Source organism: Mobula birostris, unplaced genomic scaffold (genome assembly GCF_030028105.1).
Source record: "Mobula birostris isolate sMobBir1 unplaced genomic scaffold, sMobBir1.hap1 scaffold_3981, whole genome shotgun sequence".
Taxonomy (NCBI): domain Eukaryota; kingdom Metazoa; phylum Chordata; class Chondrichthyes; order Myliobatiformes; family Myliobatidae; genus Mobula; species Mobula birostris.
Window position 1 is genome coordinate 12,793 of NW_027277071.1, and position 15,275 is coordinate 28,067.

At 51.0% G+C, this 15,275-nt stretch overlaps 1 protein-coding gene across 1 annotated transcript; it reads right to left on the minus strand.

Annotated features, from left to right (window-relative positions):
- Nucleotides 1-452: 452 nt before the first annotated feature.
- Nucleotides 453-14,687, minus strand: LOC140193144 (CD209 antigen-like protein D; the record flags this gene model as incomplete). Its single annotated transcript, XM_072250558.1, has 2 exons — nt 453-1,385; nt 14,575-14,687. Coding segments are annotated over 2 exons (276 nt in total), but the record flags the coding sequence as incomplete, so codon positions are not given.
- Nucleotides 14,688-15,275: the final 588 nt, after the last annotated feature.

Consider the following 15,275-nt stretch of genomic DNA (forward strand, 5'->3'; position numbering starts at 1 on the left):
ATGGAGGAAGTGAGTTGGATGGGAATGGACTGAGTGGCCGAGAGACAGAAAACGCGAGGGGCCGCTGGAGGGAGCCCCCCTTTCCCCCTCCCCCAATCTGTGGTCACCCTCCCCCTTCCAGTTCATGGCCTCTTCGGGGAACGTTGCTAGCTCAGCTGGACTCCCAGCCCATCGGAGCCCCTTCTGGGAGGGCTGTCGGGCACGAACTGGAGGCCTCACCTTCGGTCACGAGGGGCAGGGCACGCCGTCGGACAGGGGTCACCCTCAGACCCCGCCACTATCCTCTCCCAGACACCGGCCAGATTTCACAGAGCAGCTGGGTTTATTGACTGACAGTACAATTACAGAGCGACCATCCAGTACAATGCAATTTCAGTGATGGCTATGAGATAATCTTCCAGCTCGACACAGCCGCCAATCTCTTTGCCCCCCCTCCTCTCCCCCGCCCCCAAAACCCCTGTCAGTGCGTGATTACAGACGTTTCGGAGGAGATCCGAACAGGGTAAACGGCCAAGGGCAGGACTGCACTCTTCCCCACCCCCTCCTTCATCCCGTTTGTGCCCGAGAGGGGCTTTGGTGAGGCTGCTGCCAAGGTGGTCTCTCCCCATAACCCCCTCACTCTGTGCTCCAGTGATACTGTAAACCTTCCTCTGTACACCCGCCCTCACACTGGGGAGCTCCCTCACCGTCTCACACTCACTGCCCCTCCCACTGTGGGGAGATCCTTCACTCCTCCTCTAACAGAGGGGAGCTCCCTCACTGTCCCACACTCACTGACCTCCCCATGGGGAGATCCCTCACTCCTCCTCTAACAGAGGGGAGCTCCCTCACCCCCCCACACTCACAGCCCCTCGTACTGGGGGGAGATTCCTCACTGCCCCTTCCCTTCCCTCCCACAGTCCGGAGCTCCCTCGCCGCCCTTCCTCGGGTGGGGATCTCCCTCCGCTCCACACCCACTGTCTCCACCGGAGTGCGGAGCTCCCTCTGTCCCACATTGGCTGCCTTTCCCAGAGGGGGCAGCTCCCTCACCGACCGACCCAGAGGGAGGCTCTTCACGGGGTGGGGAATGGGGCAGGTGCTGTTGGGTGGGGGTGACGGGGTGGAAGGTGCGGTGTTGGCCTGGTGAGGGGTTCCAACCCTGTCTGGATCCTCGCCTCCCCCTCTGCCGCTGAGGGGCCGGAGGAGGGGGCCTCTCGGATGGAGACGGGGTAGGTGGGTCGGCTCAGAGGCTGAAGGGCAGCTTCTCGGAGGTACGCTTGCAGATCCAGCGGTGGTGCCGGCCGCAGGCAGCGTTGGCCCAGGCCCGTCTGCGCAGCACGCCGCAGTGTCCGAACACCTCCAGCTGGTAGTCAAAGTAACCGGCCGGGTAGCCCCGCTCCCAGAACCTGCAGCAGGACGGGGGGTGGAGGCGGGGGGGGGGGGGTGAGACAAGGGACCAGGCACAGGTCCGGGAGGGAGGGATTCAGGGGGAGTCAAGAGGGAGGAGGGAGAGTGAGGTGGGAGGAAGAGATTGAGCAGGAGTTAGGTGTGAGGTAGGGAAGAGGGTGAGTGAGGTGGGATTGAGGGGAGAGTGTGGCGGGAGGGATTGAGAGGGAGAGGTGGGTGGGAGGGTTTGAGGGGGAGTGAGTTGAGAGGGAGAGATTGAGGGGGGAGTGAGTTGGGAGGGAGGGAGTGAGATGGAAGAGGGGGATTGAGATGAAAGGGAGGCATTGAGGCAGTGAGATAGGAGAGGAGGATTGAGGTGAAATGGGGGATTGAGGGAGAGTGAGATGGGAGAGGGGGAGTGAGGTGGGAGGGAGGGATTGAGGGAGTGAGATGGGAGAGGGGGTGTGAGGTGGGAGAGATAGTGCAGAATTAAATCCTGGATCCTATTATCACTACCCACTGTTGGGGTCTCCCGGTTGGGGGAACATTGGAAGTTGTCTGATGTGGAAAGTGGAACAGATCGAGTGGGGCCACAGCCACAACCTCTCAGTCAGCCTGCCGACTACGGCAAGAGGCAAGGAGGGCGGACGTGTGACTGGGGTAGCGGGGGTTGGAGAGAGGTGGCGGCTTTGATCGGCCGGCGTTAGCACCTCCGATGACCTGTCCTGGGCCCAGACGCCACCACCCAGAGGGCACACGCCCGGCATCTTCACCTTCTCAGGAGGTTTGCCTGACGGACTTCTGCAGATACCGCTGTGGAGAGTGCCTGACTGGTGTGACGGTTCTAACACACGGGGAACGAAGGACTCTGCAGAGAGTCAGGGGCCCTGACGAGCACATCCCTCCCCGTCGTGGGTAGTGTCTACAGGAGGCACTGCCTCAGGAAGGCACCGTCCATCGTCAAAGGTCTTCTCATCGGGCAGAGGTCCGGGAGCCGGCAAGTCCCACACCAGCCTCCCTTCGACCAGCGAGCTCACCATAACCTTATTCTCAAAGTACACGGCACACCCAATAAATCTGAGGAGTGATGACCGTCACAGAATCAATGAACAGCCGCACCAGTTGGGCGTTCAACCAGAGAGCAGAAGACAAAAGACCGTGCAAATACAGAAATAAATAAATAGATGAGCAATGAATATCGACAGCATGAGCCCTTGAAAGTGAATCCGTAGGCTGTGGGGAACATTTCAGTGATGGGGCGAGTGAAGTTATCTGCTCTGGGTCGGGAGCCTGATGTCCAAGGGGTAGTAACTGTTCCTGAACCTGCTGGTGCGGGTCCTGAGGCTCCCGTACCACCTTCCCCGATGGCAACAGCGGGGTGACAGCAAGTCCTGGGCGACTAGCACAACCCCAATCCCGGCCTCTGTGACCCCCTCTGCACCAGCAGACACTCATTGTCTCCTCCTCGGACAAGGCAGGTCCAACTGATGTCTCCTCTAATGTTGCCTGTCTGACACCATGAGCCCGCGGCGCTGCTGCAAGTGAGATTCTCACTACACCTTGTGTACCTCAGCTTGACAGGAACATGACGTGTGTGTGTGTGTGTCTGTGGGTGTGTGTGTGTGTGTATGTGTGTGTGTGTGTCTGTGTGTGTGTGTGTCTGTGTGTGTGTGTATTTGTGTGTGTGTGTGTATTTGTGTGTGTCTGTGTGTGTGTCTGTGTGTGTGTGTGTGTCTGTCTCTGTGAGTGTGTGTGTGTGTGTGTGTCTGTGTGTGTGATTGTGTGTGTGTGTGTTTTTGTGAGTGTGTGCTTGAGTGTGTGTTGTGATCGTGTGTGTCTGTGTGTGTGAGTGTTGTGATCGTGTGTGTGTTCGTGTGTGTGTCTGTGTGTGTGAGTGTGTGTTGTGATTGTGTGTGTGTGTGTGTGTGTGTTTTTGTGAGTGTGTGTTTGAGTGTGAGTGTTGTGATCGTGTGTGTGTGTGTGTGTGTGTGTGAGTGTTGTGGGTATGTGTGTGTGTGTGTGTGTGTGTGTGAGTGTTGTGATCGTGTGTGTGTTCGTGTGTGTGTCTGTGTGTGTGAGTGTGTGTTGTGATTGTGTGTGTGTGTGTGTGTGTGTTTTTGTGAGTGTGTGTTTGAGTGTGAGTGTTGTGATCGTGTGTGTGTGTGTGTGTGTGTGAGTGTTGTGGGTATGTGTGTGTGTGTGTGTGTGTGTGAGTGTTGTGGGTATGTGTGTGTGTGTGTGTGTGTGAGTGTTGTGATCGTGTGTGTGTTCGTGTGTGTGTCTGTGTGTGTGAGTGTGTGTTGTGATTGTGTGTGTGTGTGTGTGTGTGTTTTTGTGAGTGTGTGTTTGAGTGTGAGTGTTGTGATCGTGTGTGTGTGTGTGTGTGTGTGTGAGTGTTGTGGGTATGTGTGTGTGTGTGTGTGTGTGTGTGTGTAGGGGTCATGATCTAGGAAGAGGGGAGGCAGAGGGAGAGATGTAAGGGAGTGGGAGATGGGCGAGGGCTGGAAGCAAAGGGAGGGGGTAGAGGCAGGCACTGAGAAGAGAAGGAGAGGGATGGAGAGATACAAGACACAGGGGCAGAATGAGACTGTCTGGCCCATCGAGTCTGTCCCACACTCTATCATGGCTGATTTATTATCCCTCTCAACAAAGACGGTGGGGGGGGGGGGGAGAGATCAGTGAAAGAAAAAAAGGGAGAGTTAGAGGCAGACAGCGAGATGGGGGGGTCAGAGGACAGAGAGAGAGAGTCAGAAAGAGAGAGAAAGAGAGGGTTGGAGGCATAAAGTTGCATTATGCAGAGAGGAAGGACAGAAAGAGAGAGAGAGAACACAGAGAACTGAGGACTGAGAGAGAAGGAGGGAGAGAGAAAAGATGAGAGTGAGAGGGTCGGTGAGGGGATAGAGGCAGAGAGGAGAAAGGCAGGCACTTAGAAAAAGAGCGAGGGTCAGAGAGAAAGGAGAACAGAGGCAGAAGATCCAGAGAGAGAGGGAGAGTGACACAGAGTAGCATGCGAGAGAGAGAAGGACGGAGCGGCAAAGAGGTGGGGGGAGAGAGAGAGGAGGGGCACACAGAGCAAATCAGACCAAAGCAACACGCACAACACGCTGGAGGAACTCAGCAGGTCGGGCAGCATCCGTGGAAAAGATCGGTCAACGTTTCGGGCCGGAACCCTTCGTCAGGACTGTAGAGGGAAGGGGCAGAGGCCCTATAGAGAAGGTGAGGGGAGGGTGGGAAGGAAGTGTTTTCCCCTATTCCTTCTTTACCTTTCCTGCCTATCACCTCCCTGCTTCCCCTCCCCCACCCCTTTATCTTACCCCTTTCTGGTTTTTCACCTGGAACCCACCAGCCTTCTCCTTCCCACCCTCCCCCCAGAGAGAGGGGTAGTGTGCACAAGGAAGCTGACAGAGATAGAGAGAGGGGGTAGGGAGCTCAGAGACAGAGGGACTGAGAGAGTTAGTTAGTGTGTATAAGGGAGCTGACAGGTAATTAGTGTGTAGAAGAGATCTGACAGAAAGAGAGAGAGAGAGAGAGGGGACGAAGAGAGGGTAGTGTGTAGAAGGCAGCTGACAGGTAGTGAGTGTGTAGAAGAGAGCGGACAGGCAGAGGGACAGAGAGAGGAGTTAGTGTGTAGAGGGAGCTCAGAGACGGAGGGACTGAGAGAGTTAGCTAGTGTGTAGAAGAGAGCTGACGGGGCTGGAGAGAGAGAGAGAGAGACTGCGTTGCAGGCACTGCTGCATCTGACATCTCACACAGATAGTTTGGAATAAGTAAAAGTTCTCGATGTATAATCACCAGAGCACAGGCGACGTGGGAATGCACGACCAGGAGCAGTCCGGGACTGTACTAATTGGACATCTTATCGCAGCCCCCTCGACCCCGGAACGGGCATTGCCCCTGTGGTATCTGGCGGGGGTGGGGTGGGGTGGGGGCCAGCAGCCGATGCGTTGACACACAGAGGACCCTGCAGTCGCTGGGCTGCGGATGACCCACAGCGCCTGGGAAACAGAGCGATTAATTAAGGTCAGGGAGAGAGAGAGAGAGAGAGAGCGAGCGGCCCGGTCCGAGACACTCGGACGTGCTGATCGAGTGGGTGACAAAAGGCTGGCGACGCAGACAGCAATTAGGAGGGTTAACACCATGTTACTGTTGGCCACGGGAGGTCAGGACGAAGGTTCTCGGCCCGAAAAATCGACTGCACCTCTTCCTAGAGGTGCTGCCTGGCCTGCTGCGTTCACCAGCAACTTTGATGTGTGTTGCTTGAATTTCCAGCATCTGCAGAATTCCTGTTGTTGGAGTGCTGTGTTTGGTCTGTGCCGCCCCATCAAAAGATATAGCCGGGATAAGGCCATTCGGCCCTTCAAGTCTGCTCTGTCTTTGCAGCTTGTCTGACTTATTCTCCCTCCTTCCACTGCCCTCAACACAGTACAACCCAGCAAAGGCCCTTCGGCCCACAGTATTGTGCTAACCCAACTACATTAGTAATGAAATGCCAACCCAACTGATCCCTTCTACACAATGTCCATATCTTCCATTTTCCTCACATTCATGTGCCTATCTGAACATCTCTTAAAAGTCTGTAATGTTTCTGCCTCTACCACCACCCCAGGCAGCACATCCCAGACACCCATCACTCTCTGAGCAAAAAACCTGCTCCTCACCTCTCCTTTGAAATGACCCCTTCCCACCTTCAATGCATGCCCTCTGGTGTTAGATGTTTCAACCCTTGGGAAAAGGTTTCTCCATCTACTCTCTCTATGCCTCTCACCTCTGTCAGATCTCCCCTATCCCTGCCTCCTTTTCCCCGTAACCTTTGGTACCCTGACCAATCAAGCATCTATCAACCTCTAGCCTCCAATGCACCCAATGACATGGCTCCCACAGCTGCCTGTGGCAATGAATTCCATAGACTCACCACCCTCTGGCTCAGGAAATCCCTCCTCATCTCTGCCCTCGTACTCCGAGGCCGTGCCCTCGGGTCCCAGACTCGTCCAATACAGGAAATGTCCTCTCCAAGTCTGCTCTATCCAGGCCTTTCAATATTGGCTGGGCTTCAGTGAGATCCCCTGCACCCGGTTCTTCTCGGCTCCCGCGGGTACAGGTCCAGAGCCATCCGATGCTCCTCGTACATCAACCCTTTCATTGCGAGGATCAACTTCCTCTGGACCCTCCCCAATACCAGCACACCTTGTCCTCGATAAGGAGCCCCAAACTGGTCACAGTACCCCAGGCGCAGTCTGCCCGATGCCCCATAAAGCCCCGGCGTTACGTCCTAGCTCTTCTACTTTGAAGTGAATGCGAACATTGAGCTCGTTCCCCCCCGACCACCAGAGGAGGATGGAGCTGGGAGGTGCAGCGGAGGTGTGCCAGGATGGGTTACACAGCACGTCTGGTGAGGCCGAGCAGGCTAAGGCTCTTCTCTCTGGAGCAGAGGAGGGTAGAAGCAGCGAACTGATGGAGATCTGTAAAAGGCATAGATCGAGTGGATGGCCAGCATCTTTCTCGCGGGGAGGGAATTACTAATAACAGGGCGCATAATTCTAAGGTTATTGGAGGAAAGTATGGTGGGGGGCAATTTTGAGTGCAAGTTTTGTTCTACAGAGTGGTGGGTGCGTGGAAGGTACACTGGGGGCATGAAAGGAAACTCTTCAAAAGGTACGTGGATGACATAAACATTTAGGGCTGAGCAGGAGGGACGGGTTAGTTCTTAGAATAGGTTAAGGGGTTAGTACAACATCACGGGCCAAAGGAGCCATTCGGTGCTGTCGTATTCTATGTCATCTTGCTTTCAGGTAGGTTGTGGGGAACGATGGGGAGGGTCCCGACTGAGTGGCAGTGTGGATGCTGTTTCCTGTGGTTGGAGAATCTAGAACAAGGGGTCAGGGGCATATGAACATGGTAAATAGTAGCCGGAGTCAGCTCTGCTGGCCCATAAAGCCTGCTACACCATTCAATAAGATCAGAAGACAACAGACCATAAGACAGACAAAGGAGCAGAATTAGGCCAGCGACTATAGTTCCTCCTCATAGCGACTCAATCTCTCCTCATAGTCTAACCCCCTCATATCTGGAATCAACTTGGTGAGCCTCCTCTGCACCGCCTCCAAAGCCAGTCCATCCTTCCTCAAGTAAGGAGACCAGAACTGCACGCAGTACTCCAGATGCGGCCTCACCTGCACAGGTTGCAACATAACCTCTCTGCTCTTAAATTCAATTCCTCTTGCAATAGCCATTTACCTTCTTCGATAACCCGTTGCAGCTGCGAAGCAATCTTCATGCACAAGCACTCGCAAGTCCCTCTGCACAACAACTTGTTGTTGACTCTCACCATTTAAATAATAATCATCTATTTTTCCTTCTGAAAGTAGACGAGCTCACACTTGGCAACCCAGTAACTCCATCTGCCACACCCTTGCCCACTCACCTAACCTATCTATATCTCTCCTCAGACTCTCCGCGTCCTCTGCACAATTTGCTTTCCCACTCAGTTTAGCGTCAACAGCAAACTTAGATACACTACACTTGGCCCCCTTTTCACAATCGTCGATGTGAATTGTAAACGGTTGTGGAGCTGGTATTGACCCTCTACCCACTGCTGACTGCCAGTCAGAGAAACACCCGTCTCCAAGTTCAAAGTAAATTTATTATCTTGCTATTTCATTCTCTTGTTATTTATTGCTGTTTATTTATATCTGCATTCGCACAGTTTGTTGTTCATTGATCCTGTTTACAGTTACCGTTCTGTAGATTTGCTCAGTATCCCTGCCTGCAGGAAAAAAGAATCTCAGCCTTGTGTGTGGTGACGTGTATGCACTCTGACAACAAATTTTACTTTGAACTTTTTGAACTCTGAACAAATATGTCACTATATATTGCACTGCCATTCACTGTCTCGGAGGTGTTCATGGTAGGACACAGAAATACAACAGAATTAATGAGAAAAAAACCAACACGCTCACAAAGACTAACAAACAACCAAAGTGCAAGAGTCAAACTGTGCAAATAATAAAAAATAAGTAAAAAATTATCTGAGAACCTGAGATGTCGATTCCTTGAAAGTGAGTCCATAGGTTGTGGGATCAGATTAGGATTGAGGTGAGTGAAGTTATCCTCACTGGACCATTACTGAAGTGTAATAATAATTCCTGAACCTGGTGGTGTGAGACCCAAGGCTCCTGTACTTCCTGCCCAATGGAAGCAGTGAGTGGAGAGCATGGTCTGGATGGTGGGGGTCACTGATGATAGATGCTGGTTTCTCGTGTCAACACTCCTTGTAGATGTGCTCAATGGTGGGGAGAGCTTTTCCTGGGGACTGGGCTGTACCCACTACTCTTTGAAGGCTTTCTGTTCCTGGGTACTAGTGTTTCCATACAACCAGTCGGGACAATCAGTGTTTACCTCAACTCTCTGACTTGTATTGGTTAGCTGATCCTGTCTCCATGCTGACATACTAACCCCCAACACCATGTATCTTGATTATTCAGTCTTTGCATGGCTTCTTGTCAAATAGTTCATAACACGGAGGTTAGTAAAGTTTGCAGATGGTACCAAGATTGGTGGAATTGTGGATAGTGTGGAAGACGGGCAAAGAATACAGCACAGTATAGATCAGTTGTGGATATGGGCAGAGAAATGGCAGATGGAGGTTAACCCAGATAAGTGTGAGGTACTGCACCTCGGGAGGGCTAATGCAAGGAGGCAGTACACTGTTAAGGGCAAGACCCTTAGTCGTGTTTCTGAGCGGAGGGATCTTTGGGTTCAAGTTCGTTGCTCTTTGAAAGTGTCTACTGGAAGGTGCTTATGGGATGCTGATGTTGTTAGTCGAGGAATTGAGGTCAAAAGTCAAGAGGTTGTGTTACACCTTCGTATAACTCTGGTTAAGCCACTTCTGGGGTATTGCAGACATTGTGGTCACCCAACTGTAGGAAGGATGTTGAGGCTTTGGAGAGGGTGCAGAAGAGGTTTACCGGGATGCTGCCTGGTATAGAGGGCATGTGCTGTCATGAGAGGCAGGATAAACTTGGGTTGTTTTCTCTGGAGCATCGGAGGCCGAGGGGAGATCAGATAGCGGTGTATAACATCTGAGATGTAAAGAAGATGGAGGGAGAAGGACGTTGTGTAGGTAGGAAGGATTTGCCTTTTAGCTGGTTCGGCACAACATTGTGTCCTGAATGGCCTGTTCCCGTGACGTGCTGTTCTATGGTCTATCTTCATATATTGCCTGGAGAATCATTTTCTTGAAGGCAATAAAGAGACATAATAGAACACGCTAAAGCAACAATGGAGCATTAATGTAACAGTTACAGAGAAGGAGCAATGAACTCTAACCACTACAGAGAAAATTCAACAACACCACGGCCACCTTGAACACGTCGCTAAAATGGAGTTGCTTTTCACTTGTCTTCATTGCGTTCTTCTTTGTAAATCGTGCTTGTTTCGTGGCTGACGTCACAGTCGAGAAAGCTCACCGACGGCGCCTTTACTTCCTCAGGAGGATAAAGAAATTCGGCACGTTCCCGTCGACGATTACCAATTTTTAATCAATCCACTATAGGAGGCATCCTATCGGGATGCATTGCAGGTTGGCACGGCATCTGCCCCGTCCGCGACCACGGGAAACTGCAGCAAGCTGTGAATGCAGCCTGGCATGTCACACAGACCAGCCTCCCCTCCATCGACTCTGACTACAGTTCCTCGAAAAACCAAAAGTATTCAGCCTCCACCACTATTTCACGTTTTACCGTCTCATTTTCTAAATTAAAAACATATCGAGGTGGGATATCTTGAGCTAATCTATAAAACAGTGTGCATCATGTCAAATCCAAAACCTATCAACAATTTCCTAACAATTAAAAACCAAAATTGTCAGGCTGAAAAAGCATTCATCCCCTTTGCAATTACTATGCTAACTTTCCCCAGGTGCAATACCTTACCAACTCACCCGATTTGTTGATGTAGAAAATTGGAGTATCATTTGAATAAATACCCCTCTCCCAGTAAAGGCCAACAGTCTGGTAGGTATTCAACAGACCAAACCAAAATGAAAACACAAAAGCATTCAAGACAAGTCAGGGAAATGATAATATTGAAGCACAAATCTGGGGAAGGGTACAAGACCATCTCAAAGGCACTGAACACACCTCAGAACTCAGTGTAGTCCATCGTGAAACAGAGGAATAAATATGAAACCACAGCCACACTGCCTAGGTCAGACGCTCCCTCTAAACTTAATCGTTGGAGAAGACTGGCACTTGTAAGAGAGGCTACTGTGACAACGACAGTCACTCTGAGTGAGCTGCAGGAGTCAGTGGCTGCAACTGGAGATGAATTTCATGTCCACAGTCTTTAAAGCCTTGCACAAAACAAGTATTTATGGAAGAATGGCAAAAAAACAACCCTGGCTGAAAGAAAGCTTATCCTTGCCTGTAAATACTGCAAAGAGTCACACAGAAGAAATTGTAATGGTGTGGAAGGAGGTCTTATGCTCCGATGTGACTAAAGTGGAACTTTTTGGCCTCAGCACAAAGCTGTAAGTGAAGCGAAAATTTAATATTGTGCATCAGGTAGCCCAACCAGTACTGGAAATTATGGTATCCCCATCATGCTATGAAGATGATTTTCAGCAGCAGAGACTGGAAATCTGGTCAGGATTGATGGGAAGATGAATGCTGCTAAATACAGAGAGATCCTCGATAAAAACTTGGAAGCCTCTGCTGCCAGAAAGCTTAAACCAGGGAGGAAGTTCATCTTTCAGCAGGACAACAACACAAATCACACTGCCTGAGAAACCATGGAGTGGCTTCAAATGAAGAAAATTGATGTCCTTGAGTGGCCCAGTCAGAGTCCTGGCCTTAACCCGATCAAGCCATTGTCCCCAGATGCTTCAAAACCTCCACAATCATCCCTGTAGCAAAGAATGATTTTGTCTGAATGATTACTGTCTCGTTGCCCTGACCCCCATAGTGATGAAATGTTTTGAACGGCTTGTCAAGCCTCATATCACAGCCAGCCTCCCCTCATCACTGGATCCTCTACAGTTTTCTTATCGTCCAAATCGCTCTACGGAGGACACAATATCCACCACACTGCACACAGTTCTCTCTCACTTGGACAACAAAGACACTTATGCCAGAATCCTGTACATTGATTTCAGTTCAGCGTTCAATACCATCATCCCCCAGAGACTAGTGGAGAAACTGTCGCTGCTTGGCTTTAGCACTGCCATGTGTCGCTGGATTCTGGATTTCTTGACAGAGAGACCACAGTCAGTCCATGTTGGCAGGAACATCTCTGACTCCATCACACTGAGCACTGGATCCCCACAAGGCTGTGTGCTTAGCCCATCCCTGTTTACACTGCTAACACATGACTGTGCAGCCAGATTGAAGGAGAACCTGATCATTAAATTTGCAGCTGATACCACCGTGGTGGGGCTCATCAGCAAAACTGATGAAACAATGTACAGGGAGGAGGTCAAACACCTAGAGAGCTGGTGCAGGGATAACAACTTGATGCTTAATGTCACCAAAACCAAGGAGATGATCGTTGATTTCAGACGGTCTCAGCCTGAGCACACACCCCTCAGCATCAGCGGCTCCACAGTGGAGAGAGTGGAAAACATCAAGTTGCTTGGGCTGCAGATCTCGGACAATCTCACCTGGTCCAGGAACACCGCTGGGATTGTGAAACGGGCCCAGCAGAGATTGCACTTTCTGAGGAAGCTTAAACAAGCATCACTCCCCACTAACATCTTAACTACATTCTACAGAGAGTGTGCTGACCTTTAGCATCACAACCTGGTACTCCAGCTGCAGTGCTGTCGACAAAAAAGCTTTGCAGATGGTGGTTAGGGGAGCAGAGAAGGTTATTGGGGTCTCCCTACCTTCTGTCCAAGACCTCTCTCAGAGTCGATGCCTCCAGAAGACACGGTACATCATTAAAGACCCCTCACACCCACTCCATGAACTGTTTGTTCTTCTGCCATCAGGCAAATGTCACAGGAGCATCAAAACTAAAACCACAAGGATACTAAACAGCTTCCTCCCACAGGCAGTCAGACTGCTAAATAGCTGCTCTACCTGACCCTGCTTTGGACACTTGTAACTTGCACTGGACACTTATAACTGATTTAACTGACGTGGCTGTTCTGTTTTACTGTTTATTGTTATGTTTATTATTTAGTGTTGCGTTTGTTATGTTATGATTGCACTGCCCCTGAGAAACGCTGTCTCATTCTGCCCTGCAGAGCTGATGTACGGTTAGAATGACAATAAAGTTTTTTGAATCTTTGAATCTTTGTATCAAACATTTCTGGCAAGACGTCAAGACTGCTGTCCACCAGCACTCCCCAACTAACCTGACACAGCTTGAGAAAATTTGCAAGGAGGAATGGGCAAACCTTGCTCCGTCACGTCGTGCACAGTTAATAGAGACTTATCTAAAAAGACTACTGGCTGTAATAGCTGTGAGAGGTGGTTCAGCTGAACACTGAGCAAAGGGGGATGAATACTCTTGAACTGGTGACATTTCAGTTTGAGAATTTATAGTTTTTCATGCTTCACAACTTTCCCTGTTGTTTGGGCTCTAATGTGGGGGAAAAAGGGAGCATGTGATTCACAAATAAAAATTCTCAGTTAAATTGATCAAAATCCCTGGTTGTAATATTCACGTATGTGATCAAATGTTTGGGGGCTGAATATTTCCACAAGGCACTGTTTTCCCAATGCCCCAGTAAAGCAGCCGGTATAATGAAAGACCCCACCCACCACAGACATTCTCTCCTTTCTCCCCTCTCTCCCTTCTCATCAGGCAGAAGATACAGAAGACTGAAAACACGCACCAGCAGACAGAAGAAGAGCTTCTTCCACGGTGCTATTAGACTCCTGAACAGTTCCCCAGTACGATAAGATGGGCTCTTGACCTCACAATCGTCTTTTTCATGATCTTGCACCTCACTGCCTGCCTGCTCTGCACTTTCTCTGTGGCTGTGACACTCTATTCTGCATCCTCTTACTGTTCGACCTTGTTCTACCTCAACACACTGTGTAATGATGTGATCTGTGTGGACGATATACAGGACGAGATTGTCTCTGTATCTTGCTACACGTTTCACTTTAAATCTGCATTTTGTCATTGTTTTAAAAAACAACCACGTAAACTCAAAGCTATGTCATCCATTGCTGAAGATACTAATAAGATTGAAAGAGTGCAGTGAAAATTTACAAGAACGTTGCCAGGACTGGAGGATTTGAGTTATAGGAAAGGTTGAACAGGTTAGGACTTTATCCCTGGAGAGCAGGAAATGGAGGAGAGATTTGACAGAGGTATACAAACGAATGAGGGGCATAGATAGGGTAAATGCAAGCAGGCTTTTTCCACTAAGGTTGGGTGAGACAAGAATGAGAGGTCATGGGTTAAGGGCGAAAGGTGAAATGACTGAGAGAAAGGTGAGGGGGAACTTCACTCAGACAGTGGAACCAGCTAACAGCAGAAAATGGTGGATGCAAGTTCATCTGTAATATTGCAGAGAAGTTTGGATAAGTACGTGGATGACAGGGTTATGGAGAGCTATGGCCCAGGTGCAGGTTGCTGGGACAAGACAGAATGGAAGCCGTTGAATTAAGACAAGAGACCAAGAATTTCCAGAAAGAGAAAGGTCTCACTCCAAGTTAGAACTGGAAAGCGATTTTAAACAAGGTGCGACAGCGGAAACCTGATTGGTTGAGGACGAACCAATCAGGAGAGAGGGACGTCGGGGGTATAAATACCACCGGGCTAGCCGTGCCGTGGCATCATCCCTGATGAAGATGGCGACGTCTGTCATCAAAACGTCGGTTAGAATCGGTGGGAAGCCCGACAACAGTTAATGAGGCAGGATAATAATTTGTCATGGGCGACATGGGCAGCTTCTGCATTGTGCCCCTCACAGACTCAATGACTTCACATGGCACCGCAGCCCTGGGAAAACGACTCTGACCGTCCACCCCATCTGAGCCTCAGACAATGATAGGAACCTGGCCCAGATCAGGGCAGTAGTTCTCCAGTGACAGGGATGGCAGGAAGCCTGAGTAGTCAAAGCCTGCCGGACCCCCGCGGAAGGATCCGCCCACCCTAAGTGCACAGGGTGGACGCGGAGGATGGGGTTGTGGCCGTAGGGGTGGGGGAACAAAGAGGAAGGGTGTCGAGAACACGTTCCGAGCCGGAGACACTTACGTCAAATGGTCCTGCAGGAGAGTTCCGTCCACCCAGACCCAGCTCAGGTTCTCCGGGATCTCCTTCATGCCGATCCAATACGCGTTGCGGGAGTCAAAGCCAGCCACGTATTTCTGAAGAGGAGGCACAAGTGATGAGTGAAGGACCCTCCACACGGTCCCATCATACACTCCCGGGGTCACACACAGAGTGAAGCTCCCTCCGCACCGTCCCATCGCACACCCCCGGGGTCAGACACAGAGTGAAGCTCTCTCCACACTGTCCTAGAACACACTCCCGGGGTCAGACACAGAGTGAATCTCCCTCCGCACCGTCCCATCACACACTCCCAGGGTCAGACACAGAGTGAAGCTCCCTCCGTACCGTCCCATCGCACACTCCCGGGGTCAGACACAGAGTGAATCTCCCACCACACCGTCCCATCACACACTCCCGGGGTCAGACACAGAGTGAATCTCCCTCCACACCGTCCCATCACACACTCCCAGGGTCAGACACAGAGTGAAGCTCCCTCTGTACCATCCCATCGCACACTCCCGGGGTCAGACACAGAGTGAATCTCCCACCACACCGTCCCATCACACACTCCCGGGGTCAGACACAGAGTGAATCTCCCTCCACACCGTCCCATCACACACTCCCAGGGTCAGACACAGAGTGAATCTCCCACCACACCGTCCCATCACACACTCCCGGGGTCA